Source organism: Pleurodeles waltl, chromosome 1_2, assembly GCF_031143425.1.
Source record: "Pleurodeles waltl isolate 20211129_DDA chromosome 1_2, aPleWal1.hap1.20221129, whole genome shotgun sequence".
Lineage (NCBI taxonomy): Eukaryota > Metazoa > Chordata > Amphibia > Caudata > Salamandridae > Pleurodeles > Pleurodeles waltl.
In genome coordinates, this window is record NC_090437.1 from 1169560943 (window position 1) to 1169583247 (window position 22305).

The 22305-nt window shown below is 42.7% G+C and overlaps 1 protein-coding gene across 1 annotated transcript in view; it reads right to left on the minus strand.

Annotated features, from left to right (window-relative positions):
• Positions 1 to 18651, minus strand: part of GRPEL1 (GrpE like 1, mitochondrial) — a 68438-nt gene extending 49787 nt beyond the window's left edge. Inside the window, exons 1-2 of the mRNA XM_069203236.1 lie at positions 18512 to 18651; positions 1820 to 1985 (exon numbers count right to left, since the gene is read on the minus strand). Of these exons, the coding sequence (XP_069059337.1) occupies positions 1820 to 1985; positions 18512 to 18576 (231 nt within the window). The 5' untranslated portion in view covers positions 18577 to 18651. The remainder of the gene's footprint in view (positions 1 to 1819; positions 1986 to 18511) is intronic.
• Positions 18652 to 22305: the final 3654 nt, after the last annotated feature.

Genomic DNA, 22305 nt, shown 5'->3' on the forward strand with positions numbered 1-22305 from the left:
ATGTTTAAGTCAGAACATCTTAAAAATATGCCAGGTTATCCATCTTGGCTATCAATAAAAATTGGCTTCCTTAGATTCTCCCACTCTTTGCTTACTCAGCGTTCCGATCCTTCAACACATCTACGTGAGGCACTAATGGCGGCACTCTGACAGTCAACTGATTAGTTATAGCCTTTAAGAATGTGGTCAGTAATAAAACATCTAAATCTATTTAGGGCTTGATCCTTCCATGCTTCTCTTCCAATCAACCATATGCTAATAATGGCGATCTGTTGATGACTTGCACTAAGACATTTTGAGAGCTATAGACTTATTACACTCACGACTGTCAGGAAACCATCTCCTGCAGAATCTGAAGTAACACAGAAGCTGACAAATTGTTAGCATTGCAATTAAATAGCTCTTCACAAAAGCTTCACTTTTCATATTTGGATGCCGCCCCATGGATTAATATTGTGCAAGCAATGTCCTCTACTTGATATGGCTTCTAGAAAAATAAAGAAATACTGCTTAAATTAAAAAGTTACACCAGTACTAATAAGTTACCATTTTAAAGACAGCAGTTTCCAAAAGACAAAAGGGCCTGATTTAGAGTTTAGCATACTGGGTACACCACCAAACAGTGGCAGATGTCCTGTCCGCCGCAGTACAAGTGCATTATGTCAATAACACTCTAAATACGACTCTTGGGATATCCCCCATGTTTTAGTGGAGTACCCTGTCCGCCAATCTCTAAACAAGGCCACATTATTATCAATTATGTGTGTTTATTTAACCAGTTTATATTCAGAAGGATAAACAATCAAATGATGTTTACATCAATGGGATGTCTCATCCTTGGTCCAACACATTAGAGCTAAACGGATATAAGTAGATTTCAAGATTGGGTGATTTTCAACACAGTGGTGTCCAAGGACTTGCAACAAGTTTTGACCCATTATCTCTAATGTGGAGGGTGACATTAACAGATGTTACTATTGTTCTCGCCACAGAGACACACCATATGCAGCCTCTCAAATTCAGAAAGTATCTATTATAACTGTGTTGTAGATGATTAAAGCTACCTGTAGTTAGCACGAACGTCAAGATTTTGGATGTTTGTGTTCTCTTCTAAGCAGTTTTTTTCGTGCATGCACATAGGCGTTTCCTTGAAAATGAAGACTGTAAACCACTGAACTTTGAGAACTTAGGATGTACTTTACCTACCTTCCTGGTTATGCTCTACAGCCACAAAGGCAACATATTCTATCAGTTGCTGTTCACAAAGCTCATGAGTTGTAACTCTTGAATTACATAATTTTCATGTCGTTGGACATGAAGCACCTGAATAACATAGAATTAAATAAAATAAAAAATGACCTAATATCCACTGTTTAAAAAGTTCTCATCATATAATAGTTTTTGCTACAACCTTGCTCAGGTTCAATGTGTATTCTGGAAAGAATGAAGTTGCAGAAACATTTTGGAACGAAAAAGGTGGTCGATAAAAATCAGGAAACAAGGAGTTTAATGAGGATGTCAGAGTTACAGTAAACACCATCTCAGTTATGTTTACATACAATGTCCAAACTGTTAAATGTAATCTATATTGGAGTACAAAATAGCAGGCGCATACGTAGTATGTGAATTTTGAAGTAACACATTTGTGCATTTTCTTTCGGAAATATAAGTATGAAGGAAACACAACTTGCAAACCACGTGTTGGCACATCTGGGAGTCATGCTATGCATCCAAGCAATTAAATTGATTGATTGTCACACAATCACATTCACACCATTCACCAAAAGCATATACAAGAGACAAAATGCCAGAATCTTACAGTAAGCTCGTTCAGTTTATCTTCCAACTTGGCCTTTTCCTCAACAAGCTCCTTGTCTGCTGCAGGAGGAAGGTCAGCTTTTTGTTCATTTTGACTTTGGTCTTCTTCAGAGCTTTGGCCATTGTTTTTTTGTTTAGTTGCTGTACAAAGTAACCGTGGACATGATCTACAAATCAAATGAAACAGAACACAGAAACAATGATGAGCCAGAAGCTGGTTTATTGCCTCACTGACTGACTTTACAATTTGTTCACCTTCATAACGCTGAAGCAGATAAGCTCACTGGATCTCATACAACCTAATATAGCACACAATGCAGTATCTTTCATGAAACATACAAGAAAGCAGTAGCTGCATATTGCTACTGTTTAGTACTCAATAGTATGGAACCGAACATGCATACTTTATATATGTTTTCACAATTGTTTAGTGCACAATACAAGCTAGTGTGACTAAGAAGTGGGGAGAAAAATATTAATAGATGTCCCGTTAGCAGTTACAAGGCAAATTATCGAAAAGCGAGCGTGGCAGCCGTACATGGCTGGCACTGAGAGTGCGCCCTGGTTCCCCACAGAATTTTCTGGGCCACGACTGGGTGCAGCTTGTGGGGGCTTCCGGTGAGACCCGCTCGCCATCGGTTCCTCTTTGCATTAACAGCAGCCAGCAATTGACCAGTCGCCAGGCATTCAGCCTGAAAAGCAACGCCAACAAACCAAAGGAAGTGGAGCAGAGGGGCAGACCATGGCACGAACCAGCTTGCACACCAAGGGGAGGGCAGGTTGGTTTAAAGATCCACAAGCACCCTCCCCCCTTGCAGGCAATTGGCACCACCCCAGAGGGGGCGAAGTTGTACAAAGCTGTGTGAAGTAGTATGCGGGGTGTGCGGGGATAGCAGGAGAGTCTAAGAACCCGCAGCTCCCCCCTTCTGATGTCCCATGACAGGGTGCAGAACCTACTGAGAAGAAAGAAGGCGCACCCAGCAAACCAGGGGGGGGGGGGGGTGGGGGGGAATGGGGGCAAAAGGGGAAGGGTGAGGCCTTCCTCCAGGCTCCCAACGACATAAGCCGTGCCTCAGGGGACATAGAGTCACTGGAGATAAAGGAGTCAAAGGAGCTCACAAACTGACACAAGGGAGAGGTCAAAAGGTGTTCACAAGTGGAAAAACATTAAGAAGTACTTCAAACCACTGGGAAAAAATGTCAGCCGTAGAATCCTTCCTGAAGGGACAGTTCCAAGATCACAGCCCAACAGGAGATCTTTTAGTGACAGTGCAATTACCCTGGGCACTTCTTCTGAGGATGCGCCGCCAAGTAAAGCAGCACAAAAATCTATGTAGGAAGACCCCCTATCTCCAATTATGGTGATAAAGGGCAAAGGCATGACATCAGAAGACTTCATTTCTAAGGACAATCGCACAGAAGGCAGCCTTGAAGGAAGCTTGGTAAAGTTGATCTTAGAATCACCAATCTCAAAGAAGAATCGGACCAGCCTCCGATGGGAGGCCTCTCACACAGGAAGAATTAGAAGAGATCTTTAACAAAGAAGAGGATTAGCGCTCAGGTGGTAGGGGGGCGCTCATCCAGCACGTGCAGAAACAAGGGTAAATCAGTCCTCTACCAACAGGTTGCAGGCATTTGATTCATCACAGAACTACAGTCTTACGGACAGAAAGGACGCCCAGCTTTTGACAGGATGGGATGCCTTAAACAAATCTCTAACAGCCATAACTAACGCAATGATTTTCAATGCAGACAAATGGGACATTCAAATTCAAATCCTGCAAAGCTTGAGACCACCACCATAGCAACAGACAAGTTGGACAGGTTAAATGCATTCATTAAAAGAGCATAAGCTCAAGTGGAGGCCGACAGGGAGCTGGCTAAACATACTTACCACGGTCACTGTAGCCCGATTCTGGACAAATTGCCGTCAATTATGTCCACAATAGTGGCAGATCTAAAATATGAGTTGCAACAGTGGAGAGACAGCAGGCTGTGTCCACCATGTCTACAAGACGCAGAGACAACAAGCATCTTGCAGAAGGAGTGTCTAACGAGGCAGCACAGGAAGAAGCTAGCCCATCACCGGCTTCATGAGAAACAGCAGTAAGGTCAATAAAGAGCTCAAAACAGTAGAAATACCCTTCATACCTGTTCTGTCCAGGAAAAACAAAAAGCGCTTAACGAAAATGCATAATAAAACAGTTGTGGGTCAGGAAAACAAAGACCCACACCTCCCCAGATACAGCAATGACAGCCCACCGAGAGGGAAATCTAAGGTAAAGGGTAGGAAAAAAGGTGGACAAGGCAGAGTGTATGCCTCCTGCCCAACTGAGAGATACTAAGACTCAGTCCACAACAGCACAACTACCAACCTCACAACGTGGAATCAATCTTCACATGCAGCAGGAAGAGAGAGGAACAGACTCAGCTGGATGCAGGAACCCGGGGGTCCCTGGTTTGTTAACCGCAATCGGAGAACCCGAAGGATCACAACAAAATTCATAAACGGTTGAAATCCACCTGCAGTCAGTTCTCTCTGAAACTACCACTCAGACACCAACTGCAGGGGCCCCAGTATCGAACAGGAACAGATCAAGGAATTGTCCTTACTTCAGAGGCACTACCCAAAATAACAAGAGAGGTGGAGTCCAACTGGATCAATACGAGACATCTATTAAGGCACCCCTCCTTGGGAGGGTACAAGTGTGCAATTTGGTGACCTCACCCACGTGGGGTCCCTATTTTGGGTCCCAAGACCAATGTGGCCCTAAGCAAACCTCCAGTTAGTCAGTTTAGTGTGTACACTACTAACCAGGCGACCTTTGTGGCAGAGAAAAAGGCAATCACAGATGCCAAAATCACATCAGCCCTTTGTACCACAAAAGGTCACAAGACTGCACATATGCATTCGCTGCCCTTAAAAGATGGGGGTGCTTACAACCTAATTGTTCTCCCGACATATAAATTCCAGGGCCCATGGGATATCCTTAACCGAAGAAGCCTCTGCAATGCAATCCAAGGCTTGGAACAAATAAGCAGTAAAGACCTCGAATATGTAGCTTTCTTAGCACTAGGAAAGTGCGATGTAAGTGAGTGCACCGAAGTTTGTTTCAGCAGCATAGAAATTGTGCAGTTAATGTTGTCGAAGTCCGAAGTATTCGAAGACGGGAATAGAAAGGACCCATTGTTGTTTTAAACGGCTGGGGGACAAATTCAACGCTGCAGACAGAGTGGGGCTCCCGCTCCAAGCAGCCTCCCCTAGGTGTTCTAAAACACGACCCTGTCTTTTGGTCTGGCAAGCTCTGCAATATGTTTAACACCTACGTCATGGAAAACAAAACTACGGATTCCTGGAAAGGGGCAATTTTTCAATCAATCTACAAGAATGACTCCTATGGAAACCAAGACAGCTATCAACTGATTGCGCTGCTAGACATTGACATTTTGCAGGCCTCTTGCAAGAAGAAGTAAAAAAATGGGCAAACAAGCTTAATCTAATACCCCGGAATCAAACTGGCTTCTGACCCTCATCTAGCACCTCGAACAATCTGACACCACTAGCCATATTAGCGGAAAAATATACAAACAAGAAAATGGCCTTGTACACCTGCTTCGTGGACTTTTTGTAGGAAGCTGGCTCTGTATATAGTATATCAAAATGAGATATAGTGTGCACAGAGTCCAGGGGTTCCCCAAGAGGCTTGACAGAGGCAATAATAGTTAATACTAATGCTCTATTTGTGGTACTGTGGTCGAGCAGTTAGGCTTATCAGAGGGTAGTGTTAAGCATTTGTTGCACACAGGCAATACATTAGAACACACACTCAATGACAACTCCAGGCCAATAGGTTTTTATATAGAAAAATACTCTTTTCATAATTTATTTCAGAACCACAAGATCCAAATTGCAGGCAAGTACATTAAATGTAAGGTACTTGGCACAGGTATAGATAGGGCTTTGAAAAAAAAACAGTAATGTACACAGTTTGGCGTAAAATTGCAATAAGCTATTTTAAAAGTGGACACTGCAAAATTCAACAGTTCCTGGGGGAGGTAAGTACAGGTTAGTTTTTGAGGTAAGTACAGCACTTACAAGTTCAGTCCCCGGGGCATAGGCACCCTACCGTTGGGGGTTCTAGTCAACCCCAAACGCCCAGCACCAGCAACATAGGGCCGGTCAGGTGCAGGGGTCAAAGAGGGGCCCAAATAACCTAGGTGCTTATGGAAACAAGAGGTGCTCCGGTTCCAGTCTGCTAGCAGGTAAGTAGCTGCATCCACTGGGGTGGTCCCAAGTAGGCACACAAAGTACACCCTCAGCGGCACAGGGGCGCCTGGGTGCAAAGGGCAAACAAGGCGCCGGGTTTCTAATAAAAAGCAATACTAAGTTTAGGGATGTGCTTAGGGTCGGAAGGCAGTAGCCAATGGCTACTGTCCCTGAGGGTGGCTATACCCTCCTTGTGCCTCCTCCCTTTGGGGAGGGGGGGGCATCCCTATTCCTATTGGGCGAAATCCTCCAAAACAAGATGGAGCATTTTCTAAGGAGGGGGTCACATCAGCTCTGGTCACCATAGGGGTGGACCTGGCTGAGGGGGTGACCTTTTTTTCCCGCTCATTATTTCCCCGGACTTGCCGCCAAACGTGGGGGCTGTGTCCGGGGGGCAGGCATCTCCACTGGCTGGAGTGCCCTGGGGCGTTGTAACACCAGGCTTGAGGCTTTGTTCCGGGTCACAGAGGGCACAAAGGCACTCATCCCATGTGGCCAGAAACTGGCCTGGAAGTTGCAGGCTGGCAGAGACCAGTCAGCCTAGCACTAACAGTTGGGCTGGCATGCAGGGGGAATCTCTAAGATGCCCTATGTGTGCATTTCGAAATAAATCCACACTGATGCCAGTGTGGGATTTATTATGCTGAGTATTTTGATACCAAACTTCCCAGTATTCAGTGTAGCCATTATGGAACTGTGGAGTCAGTGTTTGACAAACTCCCAGACCATATACTCTTTATGGCTACCCTGCACTTACAATGTCTAAGAATTGGCTAAGACACTGTGGGGCATAGTGCTCATGTAGCTATGACCTCACCTGTGGTATAGCGCACCCTGCCTTAGGGCTGTAAGGCCTGCTAGAGGGGTGACTTACATATGCAAACCCAGTAGAAAACAGGGCCCCTAGATCAATGAAGAAAGAGATCAAGGGTAAACTACCAAAGGTATAGCAACATCTCTCTCTTATGTGATATCATGCACAAAAAACGAGAAAGAACATCAATTATAATAATCTCAAAGCATAGCTCATATTTATTTTATAATCAATCCAATAGTGTTATCTTTCTTATCAAAAATAAAAATCCATATTATGTACAATAACCTCCTCTAAACATCAACATCACATACAATCCAGAAGGAGAACACATCATACAAAGAAAACAAAATATACTACACAAATGAACATGGACAAAATCACGAAGGTCACAAGACAAAACACACAAATTCAAAAAACAGGTAAGTTACTCACCTACAATACAACATTTAACAAAAAAGCTCAGTGCTTACAAATACTAACATAGAAATTGAGTAGCAATTATTTACAAATATTATTAAAGCATACAAAAAATTATATGAAAAATAATGACCATATTGCTGCTAATGATTAATAACTCATGTATGAGAGAACAAGGCGTTCTCTTTCTCAAGTGTGAAGCAACATGTTCCTAAATTTTATTGTTCCCAAATTTTCATTCCTTTTGTCAAATATCCAGTTGGAGTGAAAAAGGAGAGGAATTTCAAAAAGTCATTACATATCCTTTCTGATTCAGAGTTCTATACTCCACTGAGGCATATTGAAGGATCGCCGACGCGCGTTTCGGTGGACATACACAGACAATTTAATAAATTGAATTGACTCCACCTTCTTCAGGGCGTTCACAATTGTATGGCTCATGGGGTCTCCATCATAATTAACTGATGTAAATAAATAAAAGGTGTATAAATAACACCATCTCAATAAAATGGTATACGTAATATTCAAATATTTTTCACACTTTCAGCCCAAATCGTGAAACAAATGTGAAGAGTGAGATACCAAGAGGCCCAGAACAAAACCAACACCACGTGCAAACAGTGATGTATAAAAAAATATATATATACATACATACATACACACACACACACACACACCCACCCACCCCCTACAACAACGTACAAAGCAGCCAAAGCTTCAATTCATGGGGAGCTGCGACCAACTAGTCCAAAAGGGCTCTTCACTCCTTCCTCATCACTTAGAACCAACCTACAGAAAGAAACCCATCAGTCATCTGAATAATGACCCAATCCAGGGGTTCACTACCACAAACATTGGGCCCCCAAACATATGGTATACGGGAAGATGAAATTAATTGAGTGCACTTACTGTAGGAAAGTACCATCTTGCCTGGCATGTTACCCCCATATTTCACTGTATATATGTTGTTTTAGTCTATGTGTCACTGGGACCCTGCCAGGCAGGGCCCCAGTGCTCATAAGTATGTGCCCTGTATGTGTTCCCTGTGTGATGCCTAACTGTCTCCCTGAGGCTCTGCTAACCAGAACCTCACTGGTTATGCTCTCTCTGCTTTCCAAATTTGTCACTAACAGGCTAGTGACTAAATTTACCAATTTACATTGGCATACTGGTACACCCATATAATTCCCTAGTATATGGTACTGAGGTACCCAGGGTATTGGGGTTCCAGGAGATCCCTATGGGCTGCAGGATTTATTTTGCCACCCATAGGGAGCTCTGACAATTCTTACACAGGCCTGCCAGTGCAGCCTGAGTGAAATAACGTCCACGTTATTTCACAGCCATTTACCACTGCAATTAAGTAACTTATAAGTCACCTATATGTCTAACCTTCACCTGGTGACGGTTGGGTGCAAAGTTACTTAGTGTGTGGGCACCCTGGCACTAGCCAATATGCCCCCACATCGTTCAGGGCAAATTCCCCGGACTTTGTGAGTGCGGGGACACAATTACACGCGTGCACTGTACATAGGTCACTACCTATGTACAGCGTCACAATGGTAACTCCGAACATGGCTATGTAACATGTCTAAGATCATGGAATTGTCACCCCAATGCCATTCTGGCATTGGGGGGGACAATTCCATGATCCCCCGGGTCTCTAGCACAGAACCCGGGTACTGCCAAACTGCCTTTCCGGGGTCTCCACTGCAGCTGCTGCCAACCCCTCAGACAGGTTTCTGCCCTCCTGGGGTCCAGGCAGCCCTGGCCCAGGAAGGCAGAACTTCCTCTGAGAGAGGGTGTAACACCCTCTCCCTTTGGAAATAGGTGTGAAGGCTGGGGAGGAGTAGCTTCCCTTAGCCTCTGGAAATTCTTTGATGGGCACAGATGGTGCCCATCTCTACATAAGCCAGTCTACACTGGTTCAGGGATCCCCCAGCCCTGCTCTGGCGCGAAACTGGTCAAAGGAAAGGGGAGTGACCACTCCCCTGACCTGCACCTCCCAGGGGAGGTGCCCAGAGCTCATCCAGTGTGTCCCAGACCTCTGCCATCTTGGAAACAGAGGTGTTTGTGGCACACTGGACTGCTCTGAGTGGCCAGTGCCAGCAGGTTACGTCAGAGGCTCCTTCTGATAGGCTTTTACCTCTCTTGGTAGCCAAACCTGCTTCCTAGGTAGCAAAACCTCCTTTTCTGGCTATTTAGGGTCTCTGCTTTGGGGATCTCACCAGATAACGAATGCAAGAGCTCACCAGAGTTCCTCTGCATCTCCCTCTTCACCTTCTGCCAAAGGATCGTTCGCTGACTGCTCAGGACATCTGCAAAACCGCAACAAAGTAGCAAGACGACTACTAGCAACCTTGTATCTTCATCCTGCTGGCTTTCTCAACTGTTTCCAGGTGGTGCATACTCTGGGGGTAGCCTGCCTCCTCTCTGCACCAGGAGCTCTGAAGAAATCTCCCGTGGGTCGACGGAATCTTCCCCCTGCAACCGCAGGCAACAAAAGACTGCATCACCGGTCCTCTGGGTCCCCTCTCAGCACGACGAGCGTGGTCCCTGGAACTCAGCAACTCTGTCCAAGTGACTCCCAGTGTCCAGTGACTCTTCAGTCCAAGTTTGGTGGAGGTAAGTCCTTGCCTCCCACGCTAGACTGCATTGCTGGGTACCGCATGATTTGCAGCTGCTCCGGCTCCTGTGCACTCTTCCAGGATTTCCTTCGTGCACAGCCAAGCCTGGGTCCCAGACACTCTAACCTGCAGTGCACAACCTTCTGAGTTGTCCTCCGGCGTTGTGGGACTCCCTTTTGTGACTTTGGGTGGACTCCGGTTCACTGTTCTTTTAAGTGCGTGTTCAGGTACTTCTGCGGGTGCTGCCTGCTTCTGTGAGGGCTCCCTGACTTGCGGGGCACCCCCTCTGTCTCCTCATCCAAGTGGCGACATCCTGGTCCCTCCTGGGCCACAGCAGCATCCAAAAACCCTAACCGTGACCCTTGCAGCTAGCAAGGCTTGTTTGCGGTCTTTCTGTGTGGGAACACCTCAGCAAGCTTCTTCACGACGTGGGACATCCATCCTCCAAAGGGGCAGTTCCTAGTCCTCTTCGTTGTTGCAGAACACCAAGCTTCTTCCAACAGGTGGCAGCTTCCTTGCACCCTCAGCTGGCATTTCTTGGGCTCCTGCCCACTCTCGACACTGTCGCGACTCTTGGACTTGGTCCCCTTGTCTTACAGGTACTCAGGTCCGGAAATCCACTGTTGTTGCATTGCTGGTGTTTGTTCTTCCTGCAAAATCCCCCTATCATGACTTCTGTGCTCTCTGGGGGGAGTAGGTGCATTTACACCTACCTTTCAGGGTCTTGGGGTGGGCTATTTTTCCAACCCTCACTGTTTTCTTACAGTCCCAGCGAACCTCTACAAGTTCCAAGATGGCCGCCGCACTTCATCTGAAAATAACCACTATTCCTAACTCTTTATTGTGGGCACACTTTAAAAAATGAAATGGGTTTCCCTCCTACTAATTTTCTATTCATTAGATTTAAACCATCTGAATCTATACATGGTCGGTACATAATGAAACCTTCTTATAAGGTGCAGCTCAATTGACGGCTATTGCATGTTTTGGACGACCAACAACCAATATATATATTCCTGTGACCAAAGACGGTGACAGACGTAATGGTATATTTAAACAGTGGTTCCCAACCTTTTGACTTCTGTGGACCCCCACTTTATCATTACTGGAACCCAGGCACCCCCACTGAATCATTATTGGAATCCGGGGACCTCCACTAAGTCATTACTGAAAGCTGGGGACCTAATCTGTTAATATTATTTAACTTTCTAAGCAGTCACGTAGTACCCCTTGAAGAGTCTTCGCAGACCCCCCTAGGGGTCCCCGGTTCACAGATTGTGAACCACTAGTATATTACTTCTGTGATTTATTGTTGTGATGGCCGATTTGCAGATGAAAACATCACCACCCAATTCTATTTGTTCCTACATCTTTTCGTTAGTTTTTGATTTAAAAAATTAGTTTGAGAAAACCATGAGCTATCCGCACAAATAATCCCTTGCAGAATTTGGTCTACTTCCCAGACATGTACAGCTTTCCAGGCTCATGTCTGTTTCCACAACAAACTGCATGTAGGTAGTGTAGAAAAAAATCCTCTTTTTTCATACTCACAACCATTTTCTTAACTGATGCGGCTGGGTTTTTTGACTCTGTGCACTGAGATTCTGCTAACCAGGCCAAGTCAAAACTGGCCTACTCCTCATATTTAACTTACTTGTAAGTCCCTAGTAAATGGCACTAAGAGCACCCAGGTTCTGTAAATTAAATGACACTAGTGGACTGTAGAGCCCATTGTGCCACCCATTAAATGACAGTGCAAGCACAACTGCAGACCTACTATTGTTGCCTGGCTGTGCAGTTTTAAAACTGCAAATTAGACATGGCAAAATAACCTCATGACAGGCCTACACCTTCTTTTTAAATATTAGTAAGTTACCCCTAAGAAGGCCTTATTGCCAATAAAGAAGGTGTGTGATATTTAAAACAGGACATGTAAAAGTTTAATGCTGAACATGTACTCAGAGTGAAACTACCCCAGAAGCTATTTTCACTGTAGCAGGGTTAGCCATTCTATAGGAAAGCACTGCAATACAAAAATACATTTACTAATGCTATCTCCTCCAAGGAAACAGCTACAATGTTAATTAATAGACTTTTTAAAATATTTATTACATGTCCAATCCACTGGTAAAGTCAAATTTGTAATACATAGAAAGTTTCGTGTTCCCTAACTAAAGCCTCTAGAAGTCCACGTGTGCAAGTTTCCAACTATCACACAATAGCTGAACAGCCACATTGATGAGGCATGAACTTGCACGTAGAGCTGAGACAAAGGCCTTGGGTGTCGGGAGGTTGTGGTGTCCTTATGTTCTTGGTTGCTTATGTTCTACAATATAGTGATGTGTTGTTTCCAGGGGTTTTAGAATGTTTGAGACTGAACTGGAGATTAGGAGTTGGATAGACTCGCTGCTGAACTGTATGCTCCTTATGGATGGGATCTTTGTATCTCAACTTAGCGAGTAAGCCTTGGATTTTCTATATTCTTGGGTGAGTTTATCCTTTTCACACTGTAGACGAGAATTAAAAAACACCTCAAGACCACCTCAGCATTGTGGTAGCTGAATTTTTCATAAGGATTCTGGAAGACATTTTGGAATTATCCCGACCTGTAAATTTAGGGGCATAACCTCTGTACACAGATGGATAACTTTCTAAGAAGTGCGCATAACCATAGATATTGAAAAACTGTGTGCTATTTTTTTTTTTTTATGTATTTTTTTTTTCTCACCTTGAGTGGCTCTTGCCACTGTGGGTTGCACCCTTGTCTACTCTTGATCCAATGCTTTGAGTTCTGAAGGGTGATGTGACGAGGATGAGTCCTTTGAGTCCATGCATGTGGCACGTGGTGATGTTATGGGAGGCCATTTTGGTTTGGGTCCCTTTGGTACATGTGTCAATACACAGTACATAGTGTGTGGCGACTTTCTGAGCAGCCATCTTGGATTGGGACCATTCATGCTGGAGCAAAGCATTAAATCATTGTATAGTTTGCTCTCTCATTGTTATAGAAGACTGGAAGCCTTTATGCTCTAGGCAAAGGGTTGATTCCGATCTTTAAGGTTTTTTTTTGCGGGGGGGGGGAGTTTATCTTCAGCACTTGGTTTGTTCGGGAAAAACATTAGACAATACTTATCTGGGAGACATTGGAGGATCTTCGAGTAGTTTGTTGGGCCACAGTTTTTGGACACTTGCAGCATAATTTTTTCTTCTTTTATAGGCACATCATAAACTCGAGAATCATTTCGGATATTACTGATTGGGTCTTGGGTCCCACTTCAGATAACGGGGTGAAGTATTTTTGTTCACTTTCATATATTAATTTATTGCTTATTTTGATTGATCAGCATGTAAAATTTAACTGCACCTCCATTTTTTCCTCTCCTCACCTGATGACCCTTGCATACCACGCAGAAGTGGAAGAATGTCTTCAACCACTATGCCTAGGTATGTGTAACATCTTTAAGCGTGATGCTAAAGACGTCACTTCTAATGCATTGTTTAGGTCCTGAAGGACAAGATGCGTTTGAACACCTTATACGTCTTTCTTCTGGGGACGCTGACAGCTAAAATGAATATGAGATATGTTTTTAAAAAAAATAGAATTACATTATCTTCTCATGTTGAGTACCATTTTACAGTGCTACCATTTTGGCAAAATGATGCAGTGATTGGGTGAGTCAGTCGATGAATATATATATATATATATAAAACTGTATTAAGGAAATTGACATCTACCTGTAATTTTGATACAGCAACTGAAGAAAGATTACATGATCAATTCATTCTGGGTTGTGCATTAGAAAAGGCTAGGATACACAATCCTTCACTGAAAGAAATACTTATGAAGACTAAATCCTATGAAGATTTGTAAGTATGTATAGATGTCATCTATAAGAACTCAGCTTGTAATGATAAAAGTTATAATGAATGTGTGCATATGGTGAAGGCAGGATCTCAACTAGAGCCTACATCATAAAAATCAAAAGAGGTGGGCAAATTTCAGTAAATGTGCTTCACATGTGGCAATGTCGGGCACATGGCTGATTTTAAGAGTGCCCTAGGTGGAAAGCAGTTTTTAAAATATGTGGAAGAAAGGGTCGTTATACTAGCTGCTGCAGGTCTGCCAAGGATATGAAGAAGGTGAGGGAGGGGGTTTACAATATGATCGAGTTTGGCATAATCAAATTCAAGATGAATGAAGACCCATATGAGGAAGTTCAGATTAATGGAATTGCTGTTAAAATGTTGCTGGAAGCTGGTGTGAAATTAACTTTAATATCAAAGATGTTTTTTTAAGAGACATTAATGCAAATTGTAAAGCTAAATAAACCAAACATGTGACCCAAAGGGTATGGTGGGGAATCAATTAAACTGATGTGATATTTTTGGGTTACCACTGAATTTGCCAATAGATTAATCCCGAGTAAAATGTGTGTTTCCTTCAAAGAAGATTGTCTAATCAGTTGGTTCCACCAGAGAGATTTAGCAGTATAGCCTGACCCCAATGAAAGTTCTTCTGTGAAATTGAAAGACTATGTTAAGGCTGTGGAGGTAGTGTAAATCTTGCAGGATAAAACAACTATGTGAAGCAATTCCCTGACATTTTCAGGTATGGTGTATATGTCCATGTCATAAAGTTTAAACCAGGTTCTCTATCAAAAGTAGGAAAGGTGAAGAATGTACCCATCATGGTAAAGAAGGCAATGAGAAAGGAATCAGAGAAACTTAAAGGGAACAGGATCATCCAGGAGTTGGAAGCAACTAAACGGCTGGCACCTGTGGTAATGGCTCATAATGCTAATGATGAAGCAAGGTTGTGTGTTGACTGAAGGAAACTAATCAAGGCTGGTGTGATTTATAGATAACCTTTAACCAACATAACAGAGTTGTTTTGTAGTCTGAACAGTGCAAGACATTTTTAGTCCCTTGATTGACATCAGCCTATCATCAGAACTGACATCTTTTATTCCACCATATGGGACCTAGACATTTTTTATGTATGTTTTTTGGAATTATTTCAGCTTTGTCTGTTTTTCAAAGGGCCATGGCGCATCCTTTGAGAGGGGCTAATGGTGACAAGATATATCAAAATGGCATTTTGGTCTGTGGAAGGAGTCAGGAAGAGCATGTTAGGGTACAGTATGTCTTGAAGGGGTTGAGTGTAAGTGGACTGAGTAGGAGAAATTCAAGTTTAATGTTGCGGAAACAACTGAATACCTGGGTCACATGATTACGCCAGAGGGCTAAGGCCCAAGGAAGGTCTAGTGAATGCCATTAGGAAAATGCCTAGCCTTACTAACAAGGATGAGATTTTGAAGTTATGGGGAACTGCAGAATACTATAGTAAGTTTGTTCCAGGTTTTGCTGTGAAACGTATTTGAATGAGGAATCTGTTGAAGAAGGGTGTGGAATATCTGTGGTCAGAAAAGTGTGAGGAGTTTAATTATATTAAGCTGAGTTTGTGTAATGCTTCTAATTTTGATAGATTTGAACCAGGCCTATGAGATTTTTGATGATGGATGCTAGCCCGAAAGACCTAGGTGAAGTCCTAGTGCAGGTATCATGGGAAAGAAGAACACCATCATGTTTATTTCTCATGGGTTTAAAGAGGCTGAACTTAATTATTCAGTCATTGAAAAGGAAGCACTTGCTCTGTATTGGGCAGTGAAAATGCTAAAAAAAAAATATATATTTGTGGGGTAGCTTCTTTGACATCAAGACAGATCATACGCTGTTGAAGGAGTTTTTTTTTTACCACCAAGAAAGACTCAATCTCAAGCAGGATATTTAGATGGGTGGTGGTGTTGCAAGAATTTGAATTGGTGTTGTCATATCGCCATGGTGCTTTTAATTGTTTAGCACACTGTTTTTCTAGGTTGTATGTGGGGGAATCAGTAAGTGAAATTTTGGATGATGACTTTAGTGTTACTGAACCGAGTGACAGCACTTATGAACTTAAACAAGACATCAAGAGGCCATGGAATTAGCGTGCCTTAAATGTCAAGACTGGTGGCCTTTTGTCAATGGCTGCTTTAAAATCTGAGGACAAACGAAAGACGCTCAATGTCTTATGACCTAATTGTTTCCTAAGCTAAGATGTCATGTACACATTTCTATGTGTTGCAGATAGTTGTGTATATGTTTTATGTATTAAGAGGGGGAGGGAGTGACTTTTTGATGTTCAGGGAATACCTAGTTATAACAAACGCTTATCTGCTAACAGAGTAATCACAATTAACCAATCCCAGATAGATTGCAATTAAGAGTTCTTGTGTGGCAGGACTATTTAATGGTGTGATGAATTTATGGACATTTTAATTCAAATGCTTATGACATGCAGGTACTTAGTAGGAAAACTGTCACTTATAAACATAAGGCTGTTTGTCATCAAACATGTAAACATAAAAGTGGAATAGCCTGGGGCACGCGCAGGAACACGAGCCTATCCAGACAACTGCCAGCGAGGATTGCGGCACACGGTAAGAACAGCTCAACTCACGCGCGACCGATCAGCTCCGTGTCCACAATTAACTGAATCTTGTGGGATGCGGAACCCATTGTACGCTTGGAATCGATTTCCAAATGCAGCGCACTGTGGCTCAGCTGTCCCTGAAGTTTCAGCAAGCCATATACCGGCGTATAAGACGACCCCCAACTTTTGAGGAGATTTTCAGGGGTTAAAAAGTCGTCTTATACGCCGGAAAATACGGTATTATCTTTATTAGGGGAAATGTTAAATGTGTTCTGAAATGGAAAGAAAAACGAAAGAACCTTAGACTTTTCTTGAGGTGTTGTTATGAGGCATAACAGAGTTCCAGTAAATAATATCTGAAAAACAGAACTGGTAAGCTAGAGGTAGATCTTAAAATTGAGCTTAGAGAGAGGTTATTAATAATCAGCTCATGTATATCGAGAAGGCTCAATGTGAATAACTGCAAAATTCTCATATGTACAAGAACACAAGGAGGCTGGGGTAAAATTAGATATGCAGTGGTTAGACTGTGCATCTGTAAGAGTGAAAGTATGTGAGGGCAGGAGAAATAAGTATTCTTATAATTGATATTTATACAAGCAGTAGCTGTGTGGGGAGTAATGATTGATTTTAAAGTTTATAGTTTGTGCCACTGTTTAAATCTAATACAAACGCAGGACAACCCTATTCACCTCCAGGCTGTTTGTTGTAAACGGGCCAGGTTTTGCCGAGTCCAAAGATCATTAACAAGCAGTGACCTCTGTGCAGTTTGCTCTTAATGAAAGTGCATTTTAAAGAGGCTAAAAACAAACACTGATTCCCAACAATTTATGCTACGTAGTTTGTGATTTAATAAAAAATAAAACTGTGTTACCTGCAAATTCCAATATTTCTAAAACCCTTGTGACCATCAAGAATCTCAACATACCACTGTAATTGTGCATCATAATTATTTTCTTCACTGTGCCCAATAATGATAGCTACGTAAGGCAACATTCTGCTATTTGTTTGATGATGGTGTATCTGTGGTTAAATTGTAGCAGGATATAGAATGAGGTGTAGGTGATTTGGTAAGTTTCTCAGACTGCTCAAGTCCCGGGCTTTTTTTTCTCCCCAAAACACTATTTTCAGGTATACAACGTCCAGAATATATATTAGGCTGGAAAGCCAAAACCTAGGAGAGGGATCAGTTCACTCTTGTTAACACATAATTATTTGATAACTTTATAATCGGCAGACAGGAAGGTTGTCGTGGTTTGGCAAGTACGGGGCTCTTATTGGTCAATGCAGGAGATGTGCTATGCACCATCTTCAAAGACAAACATAAGGCAAACATGACTGCCACGGATGCAAAGATTCTTGGTGGCGGAATAGGGCAGCAGGCCTATGACTGGGTAAGTGTGCAGATGACCACGTTAATAGTTTGAGCCTGATTTGGGAATCATCTCGGGATAAACGAAATTCACTCCGTCGTGAGATTTTACGACTCCACCAACAGCAACGTGAATGTTTAGCTAGAAAAAAGGTACATGTCGGCTCGTTAAACCTGTTGTTAGTAGGGTGTATCCCATACAGTGTCTAATGGTATGTATGTGGTATTAGATTTAGTGTTCAGTTCCGTTAAGATTTGTGATTTAATACTAATATTGCATATGTTTATTTATTGACTAAAATCAATGTTATATTTGCGAGAAGGTTTTTACCTAACATACAACAGAGCTGAGAAGAACTGAACTAAATTAACAATTCTGCCTTAATGCAAGATAGGACACTGTGCGAATAATACAGCAGGCAATCTTGGCGATTACCAGGGAGTTTCATCAGCAAGAATTCACGCACTTCCAAGACATGTACTTTCCATAAGATTCAAAGTGATCCCCATGCCCTCTTTTCTCTGATAAAACATACGTTATTTCCATATATTAACAGGAACAGATCAGGAGATATAAATCACCTTCCCAAAAGACCTTCCGTATTGACTCTAGAGTAAAAAAGTAATCGATTCCTCCAATTCCCCCGGCTCTCTCACGGGAATGAGCCCCTCCTATAGAGACCGAAGAGACATCCGACAGCGTTCACAACCGCACTCTTACCGCAACGATGCGCTCCTCAGAAGCAAAGTCTGCCGAAACACCGTCCGCATACACTGAGCCGCCATGTCTGACCTGTCACATAACACACACGCCGGTCAAGCAGCACATCCTCTGGTGCAACGAAATGACGTATCCCTGAGATCAGCCAATCATTACACTTGCCACAGACACGACATAAAGCCACGCCGTATGAGACACTAACTCGAAGCAAATAAGCCGGCCATTATAGACGGACCTTTTACCCCGGGGAGCCAAGGACATAGGAGAGCCACTGCTTCTGAAAAGGAGCAAATTCTTAAAGTATTTGCAACTCTTATACGCATTTCTTAATACATTGCATATTTTTATAAATTGTGTGGGCGTGGACACAGTTGTAGTCTTTGAATAAATCCCCAAATAGTCCAGTGTCCGCTTTCAAAAAATTATGCATCTCAAATGTTTCATATGTAGCTTGCAACCAAAGTTCAAATTATAGCTCTTTATAACTCAGATGTATAGACTGCCGACGGTTTTCACTAATACGAAGGAGGGAGCAGAAGGAAAATGTCATTTTTAGAGTTAGCGGCCATCGCAGAAAGGTGTCGGTAAGAGTGCGGCTAACTCGGTCATAGCCACTACCTTGCAGTGACGGTATATTTTCTCTTAGGAGGCTAACCTTAAACCCCTTAACTGCTGCCAACTACACCCCCCCGAAGTGTTGAGCACTTTTTAGGGTCGAGCCTGCGTTGTGCGTATCGCAGCGAGACGCTTTAGTTATTAGAAAAGGGCTCAGGAGACCTGTCGACATCACGTCAGTGTTTTTTATTGGTTCGTGGGCTTGCCTATTAAAATCCGCTTGCTTTCATTAGTCGAAGGCATGTACACATCATGCCTTTTCCGGTGGCTAGCCCTCCTCGAGCGCATCGACCAAGTACAGAAAACATGCGAGGCTCGCTGTTTTCTGTCTGGCTCGTGGACTACTTTTTCTCTATTTTACTAGCGCGATTTTGCTTGGCAGAAGTCGAGCGCTTTACACAGTTAATTGCACTTTTTCGGTTAGGTACATAAATACACTTTTGCCGATAGGTGAAAAGTCGGGTTAGGAGTTTACAACGCTATCAGCTCTAACATGAGCAAACGCGAGACCCGTTGCATTGCAAATGCTTGTTATTTTGGCTCTTTGGAGCAGTTCAGGCTTAGGACTCTTAACAATATTTCCACATAAGCTATCAACGCCAAATTTGTGTCCCTTTTTTCCAACATCATGGGGATTCTAAAGGTAGCCAGAGTTTGTCGATTTTCCTGGTGGGGACGTAAAATTGACCACAATACAACTAAAATGTTTTTTGGGGGGGAAAAATTGGAAAAAGCGCAGCAGAATAAAGCATATGTTTTTCTCCCTGCAAGTGTCATTAACAAAGGGTTTGCTGTGCTCAAGTCACTATCTTACCAGCTTTCAGGAACAGGCAGATTAGAATAAAAAACATTTATAGCTTACGCGTCAAGAATTTTCAATTCTATTGAGGACACGGAGGCGAGGATTATGCTTTTTTCTTTCTTTTAATGTCTTAACACAGCAGCCAATCAAAAGACAGTAAAACAAAAAAATATAAAAAACCATGATGCTTTACAGTAGGTCACATGTACCAATCAGCACTCGAGGCCCCTTTCCATAGATATCATGACCCCTAGAGTTACTTCTTCTTTCTCTGCCTAAGTCAGATAAACATCAATCATCAGAAACAAAACTTCTTACAGATGAACTATTCCAACGATCACCAGATCTGAAATCCTGGAAAAACACAAGCCGAGCTCAACAGGAGCCACATCCAGAAGGAAAAACTTCCAATGAGAACGAAGTACACAGGGTTATCTTCTCAGATAACTGAGAAGCGACAAAACTTCACAGAGTCTTCTGATCAGACCCTAAAATAGCAAAAAATAACGAAAGGTAATACCTTCCGAAATAGATGTACCAACATCAACATTTCTGTGAGCAAATCTATATAAATGCAAGGGAGGGCAAAATCCATACCATGTATAACCATAAAATACCAAAGAGTCTTTCCAAATAAATTTATGATAAGAGACATTAAATATATATATATATATATATATATATATATATATATATCTATCTATATATATCCACATAAAGAATGCTCACGACCGGACTCCAAGCGGCCCTAGAGGGGTGGTGCGTTACAACCAGCAGAGCACTCTGGTTAATTATATCATAAATCCAAACTCTCCAGAGAGAAAACGCACGCTCAGGAATTCAAAAGTAGAAGTTTGTTGAATAAACACTTCTACTTTTGAATTCCTGAGCGTGCGTTTTCTCTCTGGAGAGTTTGGATTTACGATATATATATATATAATATATATATATATATATATATGTATATGAGGGATGTGTCCTTAATAGAATTGAAAAAGTTTGGTGCGTAAGCTAGACATTTTTTTATTCTATATCAGGACCGGAGGCTCTGATTATGCTTGTTTAAAACTGTCCAAATACCACAGTAGCGACATCAATAACAAGTTTGTGATAGAACTTACAAAAAGTAGACTCAGAGGACCAATCTACCGCCCTCATAATGTCCTCTAAACGAGTGCCTAATGCATATGTCTTGGAAGCCATGGCTCCCCTTGCTGAATGTGCCCCAAATTGTTTGGTATCTATACCAGCCTCATTCATTAACAATTTCATCCATGTAGATAATGTGGCAGACGAAACCGCCTTAAATGGTTTCTGCAATGAAATGAATAATTGACCACTAGAGTCTTGTCTGAATTCATCAGTGACCACTTCATAATCTTTCAAGCATTGAACTACACATAATTGTGGATTATAAGGAAACATTGGACCAGTTACTTGCGTGCAATTAGTCTTAGTCCTTCTTGTGATGGTAAACGTAACACCCTCAGGAGAATAAACTCTCCCAGACAGATCCAAAGCTCTGACATCTGATACTCTTTTACAGAAAATCAGGCAGAGTAACATAGCCAATTTTGCTGAAATCTGTTTTTGAGAAAGATACCTAGTAGAAGGCCAAGCGTCTAAAAACCTCAATACGACATTCACATCCCATAAAGCAGAATATCGGGCCTGAGGAGGATTTGACATGCGGATACCTTTCATAACTTTACATACCAGAGGATGTTCCCCTACAGATGTCAATATGTTCATGCCCAGCAGAGATGGCGGATCTGAAATTATTAATCGTTCTATATGTCAATCCTGAACCTGCGAGTTCAGCTAAGAAATTCACAATCAACTCAACGTCCGACCCCACGGGATGGAGACCACGTCTGTCACACCAACTACTCCATCTGCGCCAGGCTGAGGTGTATCTCTTATGAGTGCCTGTCGCCCAAGCCTGTTTGATGAAATTTGCAGCTTGCTACGAAAGGCCTGGGGAATTCCATCTTGACCTGAAACCATCCAAACCATCAATACCAGTTGATGACAAGACCAGTTGATGATGAAGGCCCTCCGGACTCATCACAAGATTCTGACGATGTGGAATGAGAAGCGGAGGAGCACAAGCTAAATGTAGAGCTACCGGGAACCACGGTTGGGCTCTACAGAACGGGGACACCAGAACAATCTCCACTTTCTGTCGTCTTATATGAGACAGAACCCTGGAAGTCATCAGGAACGGTGGAAATGCATACCCCCGAAACTTCGTCCAGTCCTGAAGAAAGGCATCTGTCGCCAGAGGGTCCGGACGCCAGCTGAAAAATGTTGTTACTTGAGAGTTGAGGCGTGAAGCAAACAGATCCAAGTCGCAAGGACCCCACTCTGATTATCT